We start from the raw sequence: 22,795 nt of genomic DNA, 5'->3' as shown, positions 1-22,795 counted from the left end.
AAATTTAGAAAGTTTAAATTCATCCATGTTTTAATGTCTTTCATACAATCAAACAGGGGCTGCAGATTTTTTACGTTCAGGGGCATATAAATTTGAATGTCGTCTGCATAACAGTGAAAGGAGACCTCGTGCCTTTCAAAAATGGAGGCCAGGGGCAGCATATACAAAGAAAATAAAATGGGGCCTAAGACGGAACCTTGGGGGACACAGCAGGTAAATGGAGCCGTTTCAGATAAAAAATCACCGAGTTGGACAGAGAAGCTCCTGTCAGTTAGATAAGATTCAAACCACCTTAGTGCAGTACCTTTGATTCCCACACAACTCTCCAAACGTGCCAGGAGAATTGAGTGGTCTAGTGATCAGTAATTAGCCTGTTCCTATGTTATCTCCTTACATATACCTAGGCTCTCCGTCTCTGCAAGATTGGGAATGATTGAGATTTCTCTTGGCACAGCTACCAGAAGACTTACAACTTTCAGACAGGTTGCTCACGTCACATTTACGTCTTTGAGCTCAGTTGGAGGCTGCTCAGTAACGCTCAGCCAGCACCGGAAAAGAGACTTCTAATATCCTTCACTGGTCTCCATCCAGAGACACAGGATCTGGTGGTCCAGTTTATATACTGTCTATGGTTGGCGCTAGAGAGGGGAAGAACAGAGCCTGGCTATTGGGTCTTTCTTACTGCCAACATTTTTAATGTGGGGGTGGCCTCTAGCTCACCCAGTAAACGCATTCGCCCCATGTTGGCTGAGTCCTGCAGCGACGCAGGGTTCGAATCCGACCTGCTGCCCTTTGCTGCTTATCATTCCCCATCTCTCTCCCCCTTTCATATCTATCCACTTTCTAAGTAAAAGGGGAAAAAGCCCCAAGAAATAATCTTTAATAAAAACATTTATATATTTAATATGAATTATGAGTTTTTTTAATGTTTTTTCTCAATACTATAGAATAACAGAATCCTTCCAAATGAATGGCTTTAATGAAACTAAAGGACAAGGGTTGCAGCTTACTGAGCTGCAGCTCTCCTTTGATCTCACCAAGGGCAGGATACACACGCGCACACACACACACACACACACACACACACTCAGCAGGGAAAGCTGGAGTGACGCCTTGGCAGTCCTCTCACTTGTAGCTCCTGATCTGTTTCAGTAATGTTAGGCTGAAAAAGCGTGCATGCAGTCTGAAATTCACCGTGGTGTTCTGTGGTTTTCAGCCGATTTATACAGTGCAAGTTTATATCCCTGGTTCCTTTAAAAGGTCTCCTGGGAAACTTCCTGTCGTGGAAACAGTATAGGCTACAATATATATATATATATATATATATATAGGTTTGTATGCATTAGGGGTGGAGGAAAATCTAGGCAAATGCCACAGGACTAAATAAACAGCAGCAGTGTGGAGTTGAACTCTTCCTGCGGTTGAGGACCCTCTCAAGCGTTTGCTATTATCTGACAGATGTTATACAAGAGCAACACCACATTGGAAAATATGAAGCAATGAATCAATAACATATATTTGATTGGCCTTTTGCCTTTATTTAAACAGACAGAGACACAGACAGCAATTCCAGAGAGAGAAGGGGATGAGACGCAACAAAGATCCTCAGATGGATATACGGTGCAAATAAAGGATCTGAATACTATGTTCTTTGTATCAGTGTAGCACACAGGTGTATTCCCTGCCCTTCACTGACAAATGGCACTACAGAACCACGGAGGGGAGGGGGTTACCTGAGATGTCTTCTCCTCCCTGACACCCGGGAGCTTTGGAAGCGTTGCACACACACATATCAATATCAGAACGACATCGAGTGGGCCACTGGCAGCTGATGAAGGAATTTTAAATCCTCTTTCTTTTAGAACTCAGTACAGCATGTGATACATTAGACCAAAGCATTCTCATCTAGAGGCCGAACCTCTGGCTCAGATATGTTATAGTTACTTCATCTGCATCAGAAATCTTATCTTCTGACCCCTTTGTTATGTGGGGTCCTCCAAAGTTCCCCTTAAGTCCATTCCAACGCTCCCTTCAGGCCTCATCACTCAAAAATATGTTTCATTGCTATGCTGATGACACTCAACTTCAGCCAAACAACTAGAAGCAGTGACAGACCTGAACACAGAACCCCAACCCAGTGGGTAAGTGGAGGTACAGAGTCATACTGAGACATATTTGCCATCTCTGAGGCTTAACAGAACATCCTCTTGGTATGTGAACCATGCTCTGGTTCTGTCTCACGTTGCCAGCAGCTCACAGTTTAACTCAACAGGTACAGGTCGGGTTCTAAATTTCAGTCTGAAATTAAGATTAATGGGGGGTAAATCTGGAGATAAATCCAGAGATGATTAGTGTGAGGTTTAAAAGATTTTTGGCACAAGATATCATCCCCAAACCCATCTCTTCTCTGTGGCCTTTGACACCTAGTTAGATGTTGACTTGTTGTACTTCTTTTAATTATTTAGATTGATTGTTTTTCATTGCGCAGCTATTATTTTGTATTCATGTTATATTGTTATGTATTTTATTTATGATGTCTTATTTATTCTTCTATACAGCACTTTGGTCAACTTTGGTTGTTTTAACGCACTTAACAAATAAAGCTGGATTGGATTGGATTGGATTGGAAACTACAATAGGGCGCTACAACATCGGAAAGATTTTTGTCCTGGCGGTTTCCAATCCTGCTTGATACATCTCAACAGTTTAAAGTTACTCAGCAGCAAAAATAATTCCTTCCACTGAACCAAGGTGTGGTTTACAAGGTTGCTGAGCAACAATGTTTCTTACTAAACAGTTACTGTGCATCCCTCAAGGTTTTAATAACGATGGAGACATTTTCTAGTGCTACCATTTAGTTTCAACATATTGGATGCATAGTGAGAGTAAAATGTGTCAATGAACAATATTAATTTAACATGTCAGGTGAGTGTTTTTTCCATTCAGTCAGATTATATGTTATTTTTCATCCTAAGCATTCTTAATCATGACATGTTAATACACATGTTTAGTTATCTAAGCATTAGAAAGGCTGATAGATAAAGCAGATTAGAAAGGCAAAAATAATTCATAGCTCTTCTTCACTCATTAAACTTTAGTGTTTACTTGCCCTCTTCCATTTGCACACTCCACTGCCAAGAGGACACCGTTGATACTGCCTGAAATAGTCTTTGGTGTAACTCAGTCCTGAGTGAAAATACCCCTGCTTCATCACTTGAATTGGATCCTTTTGAAGTGGATCAGATAAAATGGCGTGTGTGCCAACTCTGAAGACAGAGGGGACAACAACCCAGGCTAAAACAAGAGTGTGTATCTGTAGCCGGAACATGCATGGTGAGGTGTAGGTAGCTGTATAATCATGACTGCTAAGATTCAGATATGTAGTACAGTACCGTGCATTATTTAAATTGGCCTGCAACTTTTAAAGATAGCTAACAGACATGGATAGGTTGCCGGCAAAATGTAGTGGCCTTTAATTGACACACAGTGAAATATGAAGGCACATTTTGAATATACATACAGGTTGGAGCAGAGCCTCAACAGAATCTTCCACTGAGTAAGGATTTATTGTTTCAAAAATGGATTCATTGAAAGGGATAAGCCCCTGCTAAGGTATTACTATCAGCAGTAATGCTATGATCACAAATTACATGGTAATAACTAAGTTGCCACTTTCTAACTTTCTAACTTATGTTTTAGTCCCAAGTAATAGGAATTGTATTTAGACAGGGACAGTACATAATTACACATTAGCCTTGTATAAAAACAAGGAGAGATGCATTGTACCAGTTTTAAGCACAGCTACTATTTTCCGCCCGTAGTCCCTGGGCAGGTAGATAGAACAATACATTAATAACAGAATCCAATGCAAATGGAATACAAACACCAGGTTATACAATTTTAAAACATCGTTCACGTTTAAGCAATATAATTATCAGGGGCTCACTCATTCCCACACTCTAAAACCAGGTTTGGGAATACTGCACTCTGTTATTGAAGTGGATGTGTATTCAAGATCATATTGTTGTATGGTACCAATTTCAACTTGCAAGAGAAGTGTGGAAGGACGATACATTTATACCTGTTTAATGGAAGCACACAGAATGATTCACAAATGTATTTCAGTAAATATATAAAAGACTCTCTCCACCTAAATATTTTTAATACACAAAAAATAGTGATCATTGTATATAAATGTAAAACAAATCCACATCATAGAAAATAAGGTTACAAACATATTTGTGATGCTCACACAAATAATTCTTGTTTTTTATAAATGTGGAAGAAACATTGACTGGAAATATTAATGGACAATGCATCCGCGAATGCGAAAGTGCCTTAAACCTGCAATCTATCTGAATTCCAGCAGAGGGCGACACGTGCGGTGGCAAAAGGAGGTCGGTTTCTGTAGTCCATGAGAAAGTGACCCACTTCTCACTTGATTTATTACCTCAGTAAACATTTTCATAATGAGTTTATGGTCTCAATCGCTAGTTTTACGTCTTCTGCAATTATGGTCTCGTTGATTTTAAAATCGTTGATAAAGCAGGGGGTGTTTTAGGACGTGGCTATGATGTGATTGCCAGTGAAAGTGTGTAAGGTAAAGTGGCTCCTCCCTCACTCCTCCCTCTCTTCTATAATCGTCACATCCGCAACCAGGATGGCCGCGCCCGTAACGGCAAACTTAACGATTCATAGCAGATCTCCACAAACCAATGGGTGACGTCACACACGCTCTGTCCATTAATATTAACAGTCTATGGGTAGAAATAGTGATTATTTATTTTGAGACTACTCTGACGTGGCTCGACTTACAAATGCATCCTCCCATAATGTTGCTTGTCACATCTGAGCCTGTCAGCGGCAAAAACAGAACTTTTAGTGGATGCTAACTGACGCTGAACATTTGTCCTATAGGGTTACATTGCAGCCCGGTTCACGGCTGCTGGTCACAGCATAAACTCTTAAAACTGGAACAATTTTAAAGTTTCTTGTTCCCATCAGTCACTTAGACACCAATACATGAGAAATAAGGTCCAGGTTGAAAAATACGAACCCTAGCCTTTAACCTGGGTGTGAAAGTGAGTCCCGCTCTCTGATGGCTGGAGAGCAGCTCTTCTGACGTGTGCAGCTATCCATCAACGCTGAGTGTGGAACATGAGCTTGCATTGAAAGCCTCTGCACTTGGCATGCCGTACATGGCTGAAATAGCACTTTCCAAAAGGTCTGAAACACAAGCTGCTTCCCAGGCACACTGCCCATCTCTAATCCACACAGCAGCTACATGTAACTACCAGCCATACTCTGGTCAACAGCATGGCTGTCTGCACATGCACAGGAAGACAAAGGACCAGATTTTTTAAAGTGGCATGTAAAAGTAATCTAAGAGAATTTGTCACATTCACTAAAAGGTTTTCTATAATTTGGCCTGTTGAAGGAGTTACATACACATAGTCTTCCTTTCTCCAAACCTGAATGAATTTGGAGTTTGTAAAATCAGCTGCTGTATAATGGAAAGTCTTCTGCTGTCCATCTCACCTTCACAACCTCCCATTTTTGTCATGGACCGCTTTACTTTAGCAAGACGTTTCTTGGTATTTAACTGCATCTCAAAGCCTTCACTCTTAATTTCTGACATGATGACAGCTGTAGTAATATGACACTGCTGATCGCGTTCTGTTTTTTTGTCTGCTGCTTTCTGACAGCAGCTCTTCAGGCTCTGTGGTTTCAGATTGTTCTTTTTACTCCTGGGTGACATTTGTGTGAGTGAAACTTGCCCCAAAATGTGCCTCATATAGTAATTTTAGACTCACATATGCACAATTTTTCATTCAGCAATAGACCTTTTTCACAGCAGACACTTTTCAAAAACAAGCACAGGTGTAACATTAGCTTTTTGACATTTGTAGGTCTGGTGAGCAGGGCTGCAGTGCAGGGTAAACTAATGAGGTTTATGCATGATGACTGGGCTAACATCTATGCAACACATTTGATAATGTCAGAAAGAAGGCTTTTTCTTTTAAAGGTAGAACTTAAGTTCAACAGGGGAGCTGTGAACGTTTGCAGGCAGATTTGGTTCAACCATCTGTCCCAAAATGGCTCCGGGAAGGTAACAGAGACACACACAAGGGATGTTCTCAAACCATTTGAAATGTATTAAATTACACAGGACATGGTGTGGAAACCAGCAATGTTAGCAATGAAAGCAATGCATGAGTGTGTGGCATGTGTGCTGTGAAGGTGTAAAAGGTGCAAAAGAAAATGATGGAAGGTGGATGTCAGCTGAAGGAACACAGACAGGACCTTCATAACCCGGTGATCCACCGATGACACTCCACGACAGCATATCATCTCAGGAGGTGGACAGTGGGCATAGCCTTGATGTATTGGAAGCATACATACAGTATACATACATACATACATACATACATGCATGAATAAATACATACATACATACATACATGCATACATACATACATGCATACATACACACATACATGCATGCATACATGCATACATACATACATACATACATACATACATGCATGCATGAATAAATACATACATACATACATACACACATACATACATGCATACATACATACATACATACATACATACATACATACATACATACATACATACATGCATACATACATACATACATACATACATACATACATACATACATACATACATACATACATACATACATACATACAAACATACATACTTACATACATACATACATGCATGCATACATGCATACATACATACATACAAACAAACAAACATACATACATGCATACATACATACATACATACATACATACATACATACATACATACATACATACATACATACATACATACATACAGTACAGGCCAAAAGTTTGGACACACCTTCTCATTCAATGTGTTTCTTTATTTTCATGACTATTTACATTGTAGATTCTCACTGAAGGCATCAAAACTATGAATGAACACACATAGAATTATGTACTTAACAAAAAAGTGTGAAATAACTGAAAACATGTCTTATATTTTAGATTCCTCAAAGTAGCCACCCTTTGCTTTTTTGATAGCGCTGCAAACCCTTGGTGTTCTCTCAATGAGCTTCATGAGGTAGTCACCTGAAATGGTTTTCACTTCACAGGTGTGCTTTGTCAGGGTTAATTAGTGGAATTGTTTCCCTTACTTTCCCTTATTAATGGGGTTGGGACCATCAGTTGTGTTGTGCAGAAGTCAGGTTGATACACAGCCGACAGCCCTATTGGACAACTGTTAGAATTCATATTATGGCAAGAACCAATCAGCTAACTAAAGAGAAACGAGTGGCCATCATTACTTTAACAAATGAAGGTTAGTCAGTCCGGAAAATTGTGAAAACTTTGAATGTGTCCCCAAGTGCAGTCGCAAAAACCATCAAGCGCTACAACGAAACTGGCTCACATGAGGACCGCCCCAGAAAAGGAAGACCAAGAGTCACCTCTGCTGCTGAGGATAAATTCATCTGAGTCACCAGCCTCAGAAATCGCAAGTTAACAGCAGCTCAGATTAGAGACCAGATGAATGCCACACAGAGTTCTAGCAGCAGACACATCTCTAGAACAAGACATACATACATGCATACATACATACATACATACATACATACATACATACATGCATACATACATACATGCATACATGCATACATACAAACATACATACATGCATACATACATACATACATGCATACATGCATACATACATACATGCATACACATACATACATACATACATACATGCATACATGCATACATACATACATGCATACATGCATACATACATACATACATACATACATACATGCATACATACATACATGCATACATACATACATACATACATACATACATACATACATACATGCATACATACATACATGCATACATGCATACATACAAACATACATACATGCATACATACATACATACATACATGCATACATGCATACATACATACATACATACATACATACATACATACATACATACATTGACTACAAAGTTGAATAAAAAGAGGAACAAAAAATCATCTTTTTGAAATTGATCTTAATGACTTAATTAAAAACATTAGGAAAAATCAAACCTTTAAGGACATCAATTTTCTTTGTAAATGACTAATGTATCGTAAATAAATAATTGTTTTTCCTTAAAATACTGGGGGCATAAGTAAGTACACCCCTATGTTAAATTCCCATTAAGCCAGGCAGATTTTTATTTTTAAAGGCCAGTTATTTCATGGATCCAGGATACAGGATACATCCTGATAAAGTTCCCTTGGCCTTTGGAAATAAAATAGCCCCCCCCACATCATCACATACCCTTCACCATACCTACAGATTGGCATGGTTTTATTTCAGTTAGCCTAATACCTGGTTTGATTTGCATTGAGAGAGATGATCTTATGGAAAGTACCCCATGCCATACATACGTACATACATGCATGCATGCATATATACACACATACATAGCCTACATATATACATACATGCATGGATGTCTTATTTTCTTATTTTTAGTACATAGTTTTTATTTATTCATGTAATCTTTTCTTTAATGTATTGTTTATTTTCTTTTAATACGTTTATGTATGCACCATCCACCAAGGTAAATTCCTTGTAAGTGTTACTTAGTTGGCAATAAATCCTCATCTGATTACAACTTTCTTTCTTTTCTTTTTTCTGTGTGAGTCGGTGCAATCCTTATGGAGAGATCTGCAGAGGTGGTTACAGACCAGGGACATTGACAGAGGTGTATAGTCCAGGTGCCAGAAAGTAAAAATCCTGCCATGTTTTTGGATCTGCCTCTACATCTAGAACAGGTGTTTTCACTAACGAGCTCATCTACCTGGTAGAGGAGCTGGTTTAGTGATGGTTGGGACAGCTGCTGGACAGGATTTCTACTTTCTGGCACCTGGACTATACACCTCTGGACATTGAGATACCACCTCTGACAGTGAAGAATATAAAGTTTGGTGTTTTTGTTGAAGATAAGAAGGTAGATTTTGTTCTCAACAACTTGGTGTTGCTAGGAAAACATTTTGTACATAAATGTAGATACTTTAAGACCAAACCCTCCCTGATCCATTGGAAGAATGAGTAAAATCTTTTGTGCAAGTCATTGAAACGAGTTAAAGATTTTTTTTTTTTTTTTTTTTAAAAGCCCTTGAATTGATCTATTTATTTGAAAATCTTAATTTTTATATCATTCCTTATGTTGTTTTGTAAAGTATAAGCTCCTAGGTTTTGTTTTATATGCTCGACTTGAGGCCACAGCTCTGTTTTTTTATATGGATTTGTGATTGTGCCTTGTTTGTTTGTATATCTATGTTCTGAATAAATGAACAATAAAAAAAAAATATAAAAAAAAACTTTCTTTCTTTTCCTGCTTGTAACACTTTCTGGCCAGCAGGGGCGGTAATGCACCTTAAAGCTTAAAGCTTTTGGCCAACCGAGGAGAAGAAGAAACAGAAGGAGGAGAAGAAGAGAGAGCGTGCGCCTGGTCTCCATGGCCGTGACGTCTCCAGTAATTTAAAATTGAACCGGGAAGAAGAAGGGAGTAGAGTATACGGAGAGGAAGAGAGGAACACTCAGCTGGGTGTGAGTATCTTATTCCCTAAATGTGTTGAAAGGTTATCGGTCACACGGAACGTTCCTCGCAGAGACGGTGCAGCCTGGTGTAAAGCTAATTCTCTCCGTCTGTTATCAAGGCTAATGCTAATGCTGTCTGTCTGTTATTAAAGCTAATGCCGTCTGTCTGTTATTAAAGCTAAAGCTGTCTGTCTGTCTTAAAAGCTAAAGCTGTCTGTCTGTCTGTCTTTAAAGCTAAAGCTGTCTGTTATGAAAACTAATGCTTGTGCTCTGCGTAACACTTAAACTTCATATTACACATCTTATTTACCTCTGGCTGTGTCTGTCTGTCTGTCTGTCTGTCTGTCTGTCTGTAGCATCACAGTAAAACTTGTGCTTTCGTAACGTTATAATAACTAATGTTAAAGTCCTCATGTGTTCCATGCAGTGACCTGTAGTGACTTGCTGCCTGTACTAGTCTTGCATGTGCAGACCTTCCTCCACAGCGCAACGCAAGAAGGTCTGGCTAGTCCACATAGAATTCCTGGATGGGAGAAAAACGTGATCTGGATTATTGGCATTTCTTTAAACCAATCACGATCGTCTTGGGCGGCGCTAAGCGCCAGATGGAGCAACCAGTGCCACTGCTAAATAGCCTCGGGAAGGAACTTCTTTTGGTGGAACTTGTGTACTTTAAAAAGTTGTTTTAGTTGTGCAACAGAAAAGTCAGATTGGACAGATAGTCTAGCTAGCTGTCTGGATTTACCCTGCAGGTGACGGATGTCTGGCGGAATTTCTGGCGGCCCTCAATATAGACTAGCCTGTAGAGACCTGTAGTGACCTGCTGCCTGTAGTGACCTGTAGTGACCTGTAGTGACCTGCTGCCTGTAGTGACCTGTAGTGACCTGCTGCCTGTAGTGACCTGTAGTGACCTGCTGCCTGTAGTGACCTGTAGTGACCTGCTGCCTGTAGTGATCTGTAGTGACCTGTAGTGACCTGCTGCCTGTAGTGACCTGTAGTGACCTGCTGCCTGTAGTGACCTGTAGTGACCTGTAGTGACCTGCTGCCTGTAGTGACCTGTAGTGACCTGTAGTGACCTGCTGCCTGTAGTGACCTGTAGTGACCTGCTGCCTGTAGTGACCTGTAGTGACCTGCTGCCTGTAGTGATCTGTAGTGACCTGCTGCCTGTAGTGACCTGTAGTGATCTGAGCGTGTCCCTTCCTCAGAACAATGAATGAGCTGGAAGATGTCAGCCATCACATCCAGGACAGGATCTCTTCCTTACAGCGCATGCTGGATCTGTCTGCTGCTGGTAGGACACAGTGATTTTATCACAACTGCTAACATTTGATTTATTACGATGCAGAATAGAATGTGTCATTGTGTTCTTTTTCTTTCTCCACATTTAGAATTGCCTCAAAGTAAGATGAAGAAGCTTGGTCAAGAACTCTTTGCACTGGAGGAACTTCTGGAGGAGTTTGAAAAGTGTGTTGGTCAACAGAGAGAGCAGCTGGAGCATCTGAAGGTAGAGTGGGGCCTGCAGTAGAGCTGGAATCAGCCTTCACGCAGCTGTGTGCACCTGGCACAGTTAATTGGTTTCAATTCAAACCTGCCCAGCACTGGACTGTTAAGGCCAATATTTATATTAAACCATATGTTAGTCAACATTTTATTTATTTATTAGTAAAGACGGCACACATTAATCAACATTTGTGTAAATGTGGCGATGTTAGCCAGCCGCTAGCTTTCAACCGTAGTCCTTTAGGTGTTCTGAGAGCTTAGGGATGCTCATTTTATACCCCATCATGACTAATTAACCTGTTCACCTGTGCAGTGTTCCAAACTGGTGTTTTTTGAGCATTCCTCAACTTTCCCAGTCTTTTGTTGCCCCTGTCCCAGCGTTTTAGGAACATGTTGAAGGCATCAAATTCAAAATGAGTGAATATTTGCAAAAAAAAACAATGGTTTATCAGTGTGTATTCAATTGAATATAGGTTGAAAAGGATTTGCAAATCGTCGTATTCTGTTTTTATTTACGTTTCACACAATGTCCAAACTTCATTGGAATTGGGGTTTGTTCTTCATGACCATCCCGTTTGATTGTATTTCAGCAACTTGAGAAGTCTCTCCAGAAGGATTTGGAGGGCGTCCAGCACATTAAGGACAACGTACCTGCACACATGCCCCGGAAGAAAGAGCCAGCAAAGTGAGTTCTCCTGTAGGATGCAATTCGGGAACTTATTTTTCCTATTATTCTGACAGCACATGCATGCAGCGCAAACGACCTACCCCATTAATGAATGTAAAAAATTATTTGTGTATCCCGCCTCGTATTTGGATCCGTTCCAAAATGTAATGCGTCCTTCCTCGGCCCCATGTTACACCCCTCCATCACGTTTGATGAAGTCAGGGCAGTAGTTTTTCTGTGATCCTACTGACAGACAGACTAACCAAGCCGAAAAACATAAACTCCTTGGCCGAGGTAAATATGAAGTGTAATAAATGTAACGCAGAGCACAAGCTGCCTACATAGCTCACCCCCACATTTTTTCAGATTTTGTTTTTGACAAAACGTACTGTACAATACCGTGCTAATAGAAAACCTTCAGCTGGGGCGCCCTGGTGGTTCAGCGGGTTGGGGGTGCGCCCCATGTACCAAGGCTCAGTCCTTAGCACATCAAGTCATTCCCCATCTCTCTCCCCCTTTTGTCTTCAGATGTCCTCTCAAATAAAAAAAAAAAAATAAATAAAAAAAAAAAAAAACCACAACAAAAAATTTTAAAGACACAGGAATTAGATTGACATTCACCGTAACCCCCAGAGTAAGACAAGTCGATACATACCCTTCTCATCTCCTTGCGTGCTGTAACGCTGTCTGACGGCTCCAGTGGCATCAGGCCAGCAGAACAGGCAGGTGAATGGTTCCAGTAATCCTACTGCTCCGAATAAGTGACAAAATACAGTGCCTTGCGAAAGTATTCGGCCCCCTTTGAACGTTTCGACCTTTTGCCACATTTCAGGCCTCAAACATAAAGATATAAAACTGTAATTTTTTGTGAAGAATCAACAACAAGTGGGTCCCAATTATGAAGTGGAACGAAATTCATTGGCTATTTCAAACTTTTTTAACAAATAAAAACTGAAAAAGTGGCGCGTGCAAAATTATTCCAGCCCCTTTACTTTCAGTGCAGCAAAACTCTCTCCAGAAGTTCAGTGAGGATCTCTGAATGATCCAATGTTGACCTAAATGACTAATGATGATAAATAGAATCCAGCTGTGTGTAATCAAGTCTCCGTATAAATGCACCTGCTCTGTGATAGTCTCAGAGGTCCGTTTAAAGCGCAGAAAGCATCATGAAGAACAAGGAACACACCAGGCAGGTCCGAGATACTGTTGCGGAGAAGTTTAAAGCCGGATTTGGATACAAAAAGATTTCCCAAGCTTTAAACATCCCAAGGAGCACTGTGCAAGCGATAATATTGAAATGGAAGGAGTATCAGACCACTACAAATCTACGAAGACCCGGCCGTCCCTCTAAACTTTCAGCTCATAAAATGAGAAGACTGATCAGAGATGCAGCCAAGAGGCCCATGATCACTCTGGATGAACTGCAGAGATCTACAGCTGAGGTGGGAGACTCTGTCCATAGGACAACAATCAGTCGTATACTGCACAAATCTGGCCTTTATGGAAGAGTGGCAAGAAGAAAGCCATTTCTTAAAGATATCCATAAAAAGTGTCATTTAAAGTTTGCCAAAAGCCACCTGGGAGACACACCAAACATGTGGAAGAAGGTGCTGTGGTCAGATGAAACCAAAATCGAACTTTTTGGCAACAATGCAAAACGTTATGTTTGGCGTAAAAGCAACACAGCTCATCACCCTGAACACACCATCCCCACTGTCAAACATGGTGGTGGCAGCATCATGGTTTGGGCCTGCTTTTCTTCAGCAGGGACAGGGAAGATGGTTAAAATTGATGGGAAGATGGATGGAGCCAAATACAGGACCATTCTGGAAGAAAACCTGATGGAGTCTGCAAAAGACCTGAGACTGGGACGGAGATTTGTCTTCCAACAAGACAATGATCCAAAACATAAAGCAAAATCTACAATGGAATGGTTCACAAATAAACATATCCAGGTGTTAGAATGGCCAAGTCAAAGTCCAGACCTGAATCCAATCGAGAATCTGTGGATAGAACTGAAAACTGCTGTTCACAAACGCTCTCCATCCAACCTCACTGAGCTCGAGCTGTTTTGCAAGGAGGAATGGGCAAAAATGTCAGTCTCTCGATGTGCAAAACTGATAGAGACATACCCCAAGCGACTTACAGCTGTAATCGCGCAAAAGGTGGCGCTACAAAGTATTAACTTAAGGGGCTGAATAATTTTGCACGCCCAATATTTCAGTTTTTTATTTGTTTAAAAGGTTTGAAATATCCAATAAATTTCGTTCCACTTCATGATTGTGTCCCACTTGTTGTTGATTCTTCACAAAAAATTACAGTTTTATATCTTTATGTTTGAGGCCTGAAATGTGGCAAAAGGTCGAAAAGTTCAAGGGGGCCGAATACTTTCGCAAGGCACTGTAACTCCAACATGTTCCTATTTACATGTTGTGATTTGTAGAGTCACAGCGTGTACAAAAAACAACGTAACATGAGACACAGCCATCTTCTAACCGTAAACAAACCGGGAACTATATTCACAGGCGGAAGAATATAGTGCTTGGGCGGAGTGATATGCTCGCAGCAAGCCTGTCTGAGAATATAGTTCCCCGGGTTGTTTATGGATAGAAGATGGCCGTTTCTCATGTTACGGTGTTTTTGCGCTGCTAACATCACAACATGTAAATAGGAACATGTTGGTGTTATTATTTGTCACTTTTGTCATAATTCGGAGCAGTAGGCTAGTTGGAACCAGTTACCTGCAGGATCTGTGCTAGGCTAAGCTAATGCTGGAGGCGTCAGACAGCGTTACAGCACGCACGGAGATGAGAAGGGTATGCATCGACTTGTCTTACTCTGGGGGTTACGGTGAATAAGCTAAATTTCCAATATGTCGGCGTGTTCCTTTTAAGAGACAACCAAAGCTTTAGCTCTGCTGACTTGATGATGACTGATGTCTGGTGTTTAATGTTCCTCTCATGGCTCAGTGGAAGCCAACCTGTAAAGAACCAGAGAGAAGGTGGAGATCTTCAGCCAGCCCAGCCGGAAAATGTCAAAAAGACCAACAAGAGCTCCGTCAGAGAGCTGGAGGTCATCACTATGCCAGAGTTTCAGAGCATCCCTCAGTAAGTTCTGCCCCTCACTAATATCCAGCATGATATCCTCATGATGTTGATATTGTTGGGGGAACATTGAAGTGTGTGTGTGTGTGTGTGTGTGTGTGTGTGTGTGTGTGTGTGTCTCTGTGTGTGTGTGTGTGTCTGTGTGTCTGTGTGTGTGTGTCTCTGTGTGTGTGTGTGTGTCTGTGTGTCTGTGTGTTCTCTAAAGCTGAGTCCCGTTGTGTCCCACTCAGGTACATGAAAGGACGTGCATCATATGAACAACTTAATGCCGCGGTGCAGAGCATCAACACGGCGGCAGCAGCCAAGTACAAGATCCTCCGACAGCCGCTGAAAAGTCTCAACAATCACGCACGCAAGCTGCACCAGCGCTTCAAGGACCAGGAGACAAAAGACACAAAAGGTACACTGCCCGGGACGCCTACCCTGATCACAGATGGGGATGTTACTGATGACCCGTTTCACTGTTAACCAGCCGTTACTGATATGACCGGAGAGGCTCTAACCAGATGTAGCGACCACTAGGGTTGGGTACCGAAACCCGGTTCCACTATGGAACCGGTTCCTAGGCAACCGCTAGGAATCGGACCGGATTAGAACGCAAATTTCGGTTACTCATTTCGGTTCCACTTAATGTGTCGACTGAAATATTTTCCCTCGGTCGCTCCGAAACGGACGTAAAAATATCCCCCTTCCTCTGTAGTCTATCGTTAGCTAGCTCCCGGAAATGTAGGCTACTTTTAAAATGCCATATTTTCCCTCTGGGCTCACCAAAACGGACGTAAAAGCATAGTAACCATTCACTGCACGTGGTCGCTAGTAAACAGATTACACTTACGAGAATCTGTTTAGGAATCGGAATCGTTTTTAAAAGTATCCGTTCGGCATAAAAATCCAAATGATACCAAACCCTAGTTAAGTCCTGTCCTTTTTGTTGAAACCAGAGTAAAGCAGGAAATCCAGCACAGTCTCCTGTCTAATCTGTCACCAGAGCACAACATAAAAATGGCTATTCAGAGATAATGATCAGTATGTTTGGATTATGCATTTATTCGGACCATTAGATGAAACATGTAAGGGTTAGCCTGACGTAGGGATCTGAAATCCCATACATCAATATGCTTTTATTATCGTAGGCTTTTATCAGATTGGGAACGGTGAGTTTAATGATCCATAGTGTATACTAGTGATGTCCAAATGAAGCTTCAAGAACCTTTCTCTTTATTTCCCGAGGCCACTAGATGGCGCTGTCTGTTTAAAGTTTAAACGGCTCTAGGAATGACAGCTCAGTGTGCTTTAACCCTCTGTTGAACAGAGAGTGCCATCTAGTGGCTCAGGAAGTAAAGGGAATGCTTAATTTGGACTGAGAGCTGTAATCGGGCCTTAAAAGTTAGGCCCGATAGGGCCCGAGCCCGACAAGTACGTTTTGATTGACAAACGAACCCGTTTACAGCCCGACATTATTCAAATGTGCGCACGCACACAGCTCTTTTGTCAAGAATGAGTCATTCATACATGTTTTAACATCATTTATTCATGACTAACGTAGGCTATAGGCCACTTGGAAGTTGGAACAAAGAAATAAAATAAGTCCTCCAGAGGCAAGCCTCCCTTTCACCTCCTCAGCATCCATTTTCGCGCTAATCGAAACGCATCACCTGACCGTTCGTTTACCGCACGAGCCCGAGCCCGGCCCGAGCCGTGTAAAATGATAGAAATTAAGATCTTCAGCTCTACTAGCTGTAAACAGAGCTCTGTATTTTCAGTGAATTGGATCTGTTAATTTTAGATTTTTAAAAACTCCATATACTGCAACTTGAGAACACACAAGCTGTTATACTAATCTTCACTTTGACAACACATATCACAAACAAATGGATAAAACACAAATTTTGACAACATATGAAGAAACGTGCTGTAAATAAAGAAAATGCAGGCCAATACAGGAACGTGCCCTTTTTAAAACCAGGGATCAGTAGGACTCTGAGGGTCTGTGTAACTTAGCTGAATAAAACCTTTCAAATCTGGAACATACCATTATATAAAACGACGCGACGCAGCACTGGTCTCACTGTTGTGTTGAAATGTCTTTCAGGTCACCATTTTGTGGTGGAGGACGACATCCGTGAATTTACTCAGATGAAGGTGGACAAACGCTTCCAAGGGATTCTGAACATGCTGCGACACTGCCAGCGGCTCCGGGAGCTTCGAGGGGGGGGCGTCATCCGATATATGTTGTTATGAACCAACGTGACTTCATCCCATGAATTTGCGCTTTCACTTAGGTCGTTTTTTTTTCTTTTTTATTAGACAACAATTATACATATGTTGTTTTTGATTTGTCAGATATTTGGCCTCAGCACACTTTTCGGAGCAAAAAGTGACCGTCACAGAATGTGAGCCCGCTCAAATTGTCATCTAAATGTACACATTTAAAGATTTACCCATGGATGTGCTTTAATGTGCCACCTATATGTGCGCATAATACTGGAATATGTATGTGTTTGTATGTTGTGGTATAAATCACTATAAAGACTTTTCTATATTGAGACATTAACATTGTTAAAAGTGTCAACAGCATCTTGCATTAAGCTAAACTAAATAAAAATCAAAGAAAAATGTGACTAATAACTTGAAATACTTATCCCTCACTATTCTATTTAAGCGTGCGTGTTTACTCACAACAATTATGTCACAAATATGAGGAATGCTCAGATTTTTTAAAAGGTTTTCAATTTTAAAGTTTTAACATTCTGTGGTCCTGCCAGAATGACATTAGGTTTGTGAGTTGATAAAATAGATGTTATTGTTTTGTGTATACTTATGTGTTTGGCTTATACTAATTCACTCACCTTGTTGCATTGACTAAACTGAGGCCTTCAGGTTAATACAAATAGAAAATCAGAGTACTGAATCCTACATTTATCTGTAGGATAGAAAGACATGCTGCAGCACGGATACTTGGATACTCTAAAAGATGTGATTTGGAGACTTCAAATATTGACACCTTCTAAACCAATTCACCTGACTGCTCCAGGGTTCCATGGTGTAATGGTCAGCACTCTGGACTTTGAATCCAGTGATCCGAGTTCAAGTCTCGGTGGAACCTTAAGGCCTTTTTATGTTCGTGCGTTGAATCGACGGCCTGACGCGCACCTCTCGAAAAATGTAACTACACGTTGCAGCGACGCACGTCGCTCGGCCGTGGCTTGGTAGCGTTGCATTCCCCGACTTGTTTCCTGGTTCTCCTTCTCCATAAACAACATGAAATCAAGGAGAGGGTGAACTTCTCCTGGTCCAGATCTCCCACTGTGGTCAGAAAGAACAGGGGAGACACTTTGGGTCTCTCACTAGGACTCTAGTGTCCCTACTTGCCCTGAAAATAATCCCCATCACTCTCTCACTTCTCCCTCGCTCTATCACCTACTCCCCACACACACACACACACACACATGCCGGCTTGACGCACACACCAGCGCACAAGTATAAACATCAGGCCACTTACGTAGGCTACGGCGAAAGCTCTGCGTGGCGCCTCGGCAGAACCATAAAAAGGCCTTTAGTTCTTCATCTAAGTCAAAAGTAGGGCTGCTTGATTATGGAAAAAAATATAATCACGATTATTTTGGTCAATATTGAAATCACGATAATTTAACACGATTACTCATTGACTTCTGGAAAGATGTTGCAATTATTGAACTTAAAAAAAGTTCAATAAATCAACAGTAAAAAGAAAAAAAAAAACTGAAATTTGCCTTAATACTTTTCCTATTTAAACTTTATTTTTTTATTCAGAAAACAAGAGAAAATAAGAGTTTACTTGCAAAACGTAATGAGCTAAATAATTGTTTTTCTCGATTATTCTGTTTTTGTGATCATTGGGAGCAGAAATCATAATCATGATTACATTTCGGTTAATTGCACAGCCCTAGTCAAAAGTCTAAACGGGAGTCAGCACTCCAGTGGTAGTGGAGCTTCTGAGGGTTTATTCTGCTTTATACTGCAGAGACAACTGACTACAAACACCTTCATGAGATGAAACATGTATGCGATGACCCATGCGCTGTCAACAACTTCAGTCTTTTACACAATCTGAGAACTGAATCCTACCTTTACCTGTAGGATAGCAAGACATGCTGCAGCAAGGATACTTGTTCTCCTTCATCTGCCACGCTACCTGTAAACATCTTTCTCAATGGGAGTGCTGAATCCATGTGAGACTTTACCTGTGTTCTAAACCAGTTCACCTGACCACTCTAGGTTCCAGTGGTGTAATGGTCAGGACTCTGGACTTGTGATCCAAGTTCAAGTCTCAGTTGAACCTTAGCTCTGCATCAAAGACACAAGTCTTAACTGGTATTGTATTTGGGATATCCCAGATCAGAAACTGAAATATACAGTTTCTTTATGTGATTGGATTATAATAATCCACCTACCGTTTTGAATTGGTTAGACTGATGGCCGCCTTCTGCAGTTTTGCTTTTGTTGACAATATGAAGTTTGTTGCTTTTGCTTTTTGTTGACAATATGAAGGCTGTGTCAAGCCATACTGCAGAGACAACTAACTATGTACATGAGATAAAGCATGTCATGTAATGCAGAAGTCCCCTTTATTTTTGATGTAATACAATGTTTTAAGTAAATAAAGCACAATATTCCCAGCTGTGAAATTTCAGCAATACAAATAAATAAAGTAAAATAAATAAATGAAGAGGTAGGCTTATAAAAAAAAAACTAAAAGTAGTAATTGAGAGTTTTGGTTGCATTAGTGCATTCCCCATGTTAGGTGAAGTGTTGTGCTGAGCTGCATGTCAGGAAAGAGATCTATCCGAAGACATCCGAAAAACAGCTTTATTAGCAAAATCAAAGCCAGCAGCATTCAGCAGGTATCTAGGGCTGACAAGGCTAAGCCATGCCACTTCAGCTGCTTTCAGTCCCTTTAAAATGAGTGAGAGCACCAATCACACACTGTTCATCATCACAATGGATGCAGCCTTTCAATAAGTGTCCCTATACTGTTATATCTCTATGGCTCTGTTAGGAGCGCTTCTCTGCTTCAAGGTGTACTTTCCTCTTCTACCACCAGAGGGCGTCCTGTCCTATAGGAACCCAGCTGGAGACAACAGAACAATCTGTGCCTTCCAACACCCCCACCATGTGATTTATGGCAGAAACAGATATTCGTACGTCGGTCCCAACCACAGTTCTACAGCGGACCAACAGAACGTCTCCAGTACGCCTGCGTTGGCTCCAGTGACTGGTACCACGTGGCTCTGGGGAACATTTATTGTAAAAAAAAAAATTAAAAAAACAAACTTTTGCAAAACAACATTTTTTGGAAAACGAGATTTCATTTACCTAACATAACCAACATACGGAAATAAACAGGGGGGAAGTTATAAAATAAAAACCTGAAACTTAACTAACTTGAATTATGCATTAATATGAATTGCTACAACAAAACATTTAATTTAAAACACCTCAGCAATAATCCCCAGTCCGGAGTCACAAAGTCTAATTCCTCGTCTCTTAAAACGTAAAGGATCAAAAACTAAACAGGCTTTATTCAGTCCTTTTCACATGCGCAATAGGTTTTTATTTATTTTATTTTTTATTTTATTAACCTTTAATTTGCCAGGAAATAATCCAATTGAGATTCTTTTACAATGGAGTCCTGGCCAAGACAGCAGTATAATAATTCCATATTAAAATATACAGTGAAAAACTAAAATAAAAACAGAAAAAAAGACAGTTGGCAATTTAACATCATCTCAACATAATCACCAGCAGCGCTCAGTAACAGCGCATGTGCATTTAGTACTCAAATAGTCCTTTATCCTAATTTTAAACTGTGTGATTGTTGGTATAGGTAGTCTAATTTAATGCGATTCTGCGATTTATACCAGGATTAGGCTAGGCTAGGCTAGGCTAGGTTAGTCACTAAACTGGTTTTATTTTGAAAAGGATCACCGGATGTGAGCGGTTTCCTCTTGTGGAGCTTGACTGGGGACCGTCTCTCAGCATGGACCCAGAGCAGTGTGGTCCCAACCAGCGCCCAGCAGCTTGAACACGGATCCGGATCCGGACGGGACAGGAATGCTGCTGTCTGGCAGGGGTCGCGTGCGCTGATCAGGTAGAGAAAAGGACCGAGATGCGTCACAGAGTCCCCGGGACATATCCGAGCCGAGTTAGAAGACAAAAGACGGTCCGATCTCAGCGCAACAAGGTAAGAAGAAGGAGCTTTTGGCTGCCTGCTCTCGGCTTCGTGTTGCTGTGGGAAGTTTCTCCAGCCGTACGCGTACAGCGGCGCAGCCCGGCGCTGCTTTTCCTACCCCGGTCACGGTTTGGGTCTGCGACCGTTCGCAGCTCTCCAAACGGCGACTCTGAGCTTTAGTTGGACTCTTCTGCTGCTGGAACTCAGCGTTCCTTTTCATGGCTGTTTGTCTTGTTAGATACAACGCTTAGAGTGTGTGTGTGTGTGTGTGTGTGTGTGTGTGTGTGTGTGTGTGTGTGTGTGTGTGTGTGTGTGTGTGTGTGTGTGTGTGTGTTGGTGCCTACAGCTAGGATTTTAGCCACATTAATGGACGTACATGGCCCTGTACTAACCTATGGCGTCGCTATTACTGCTTTAATAGTCTATCATTAGAGTGCAAAGTGAAGCCCTTCTGTGGTGCGCACAGCTGAGATTGATTTGCAAGTCTACTGTTGGCATGGGAAGTTTCTTTGGGAATCTTTTGAGTGTCGGATAAGCTGATTGTCTGATGATGATGATGAAGATGAAGATGATGATGATGATGAAGCAGATAATGCAGCCATATTCCAGCAGTGTGAGCCAGGCTGCTCTCAGCTGCCTGCATGGTTCACCTGGTCCGACTCTAGGATGTACAGTATATGTCTTCATCAGTGGAGTCTCAGCTCTCTGCTCTGTTCCAAACCGTGGGGACGATCCTCTGAACGGGAGAGTTTGAAGAAGTCTGGCTGAATGTGAGCAGAGCAGACGTTCTGTAGGGAATTGTGTTTAAGCAGTGGTACGTCTCAAAAAGTGAAGAAATGGACCCTAAACTCAACAAAGAGACTGATATGGGGAATCCCTCCAGTGTGCTGTGTGTGTGTGTGTGTGTGTGTGTGTGTGTGTGTGTGTGTGTGTGTGTGTGTGTGTGTGTGTGTGTGTGTGTGTGTGTGTGTGTGACATGCTGGACTGAATGTTTGCCAGCATCATCTAAAGTGTTTGCCATCATTCAACACACACACACACAGACAGACACACAGACTGATTACGTACAAAATCAAACATACAGAGTGATTGGATCAGCACGTCCACAGTAGTTAGATTGTTTTAGGTACACCGGGCACAGTGTGTCACGTTGTGTGCTGTTGAAGCCGCTTCTTTCTGACAGAACAGAGGGGATCGAACTGCAGAGCCCACTGTACCCACTGGGCATGTTGCACGTCTTTTTCATTGTGATATCAGGCTTAATACATAGGTCACCGGCCCAAATTGCAACTCGCTCTAATTAATTAAGTTAGCATTAAGAGTTAATGTCAGCATTAAGTTAATGCTGACTTAAAGTTATGACTACTTAAAACTGTTTTCTTATAAATAATGTAACATTTGGGTTCATGGGAACATCAAATCTGGCTGAAAATAGGTTCTTCAATTGAACAGTCCCTTTTTAAAACTTTCTTTTTTAAGGCGAGATTTGTAAAATCCAATAAAATGAGGGAGAGAGAGAAAAGACGATGGGAATTATTCTTTTTGCAAGTTCATATTTAACTAGTACAACTCGTCTTGTGCTACGAAGTCAGTAAGTCATATGATTAATGTGTGAATAATATGTTTATGCAAAGAAAGGGCACCAGAACAAAGGGACGTTCATGTCATTTTCAAAG

General features: G+C 41.1%; 2 protein-coding genes and 1 non-coding gene across 8 annotated transcripts in view; all 3 read left to right on the top strand.

Annotated features, from left to right (window-relative positions):
- Positions 1-8,962: 8,962 nt before the first annotated feature.
- Positions 8,963-17,564, top strand: ska1 (spindle and kinetochore associated complex subunit 1). Its single transcript, XM_039810022.1, has 8 exons — positions 8,963-9,044; positions 9,459-9,646; positions 10,843-10,928; positions 11,026-11,141; positions 11,728-11,822; positions 14,774-14,911; positions 15,139-15,308; positions 17,001-17,564. The coding sequence occupies exons 3-8, from the start codon at positions 10,847-10,849 to the stop codon at positions 17,147-17,149; spliced, it is 750 nt and encodes a 249-aa protein (XP_039665956.1). The 5' UTR covers positions 8,963-9,044; positions 9,459-9,646; positions 10,843-10,846; the 3' UTR covers positions 17,150-17,564.
- A 378-nt stretch (positions 17,565-17,942) lies between these two features.
- On the top strand, positions 17,943-18,014 carry trnaq-uug. The gene has a single exon. It is a non-coding gene; the product is annotated as a tRNA-Gln (tRNA).
- Positions 18,015-20,900: 2,886 nt separating this feature from the next.
- akap13 (A-kinase anchoring protein 13) overlaps positions 20,901-22,795 on the top strand; it is a 95,514-nt gene continuing 93,619 nt past the window's right edge. For all 6 annotated transcript variants that reach the window (XM_039810018.1, XM_039810020.1, XM_039810017.1 and 3 more), the window contains exon 1: positions 20,901-21,131. The gene's annotated coding sequence lies outside the window, so the exon portion shown is untranslated. The remainder of the gene's footprint in view (positions 21,132-22,795) is intronic.

Source organism: Perca fluviatilis, chromosome 8 (genome assembly GCF_010015445.1).
Source record: "Perca fluviatilis chromosome 8, GENO_Pfluv_1.0, whole genome shotgun sequence".
Lineage (NCBI taxonomy): Eukaryota > Metazoa > Chordata > Actinopteri > Perciformes > Percidae > Perca > Perca fluviatilis.
This window is presented reverse-complemented; position numbering and strand designations above follow the sequence as displayed.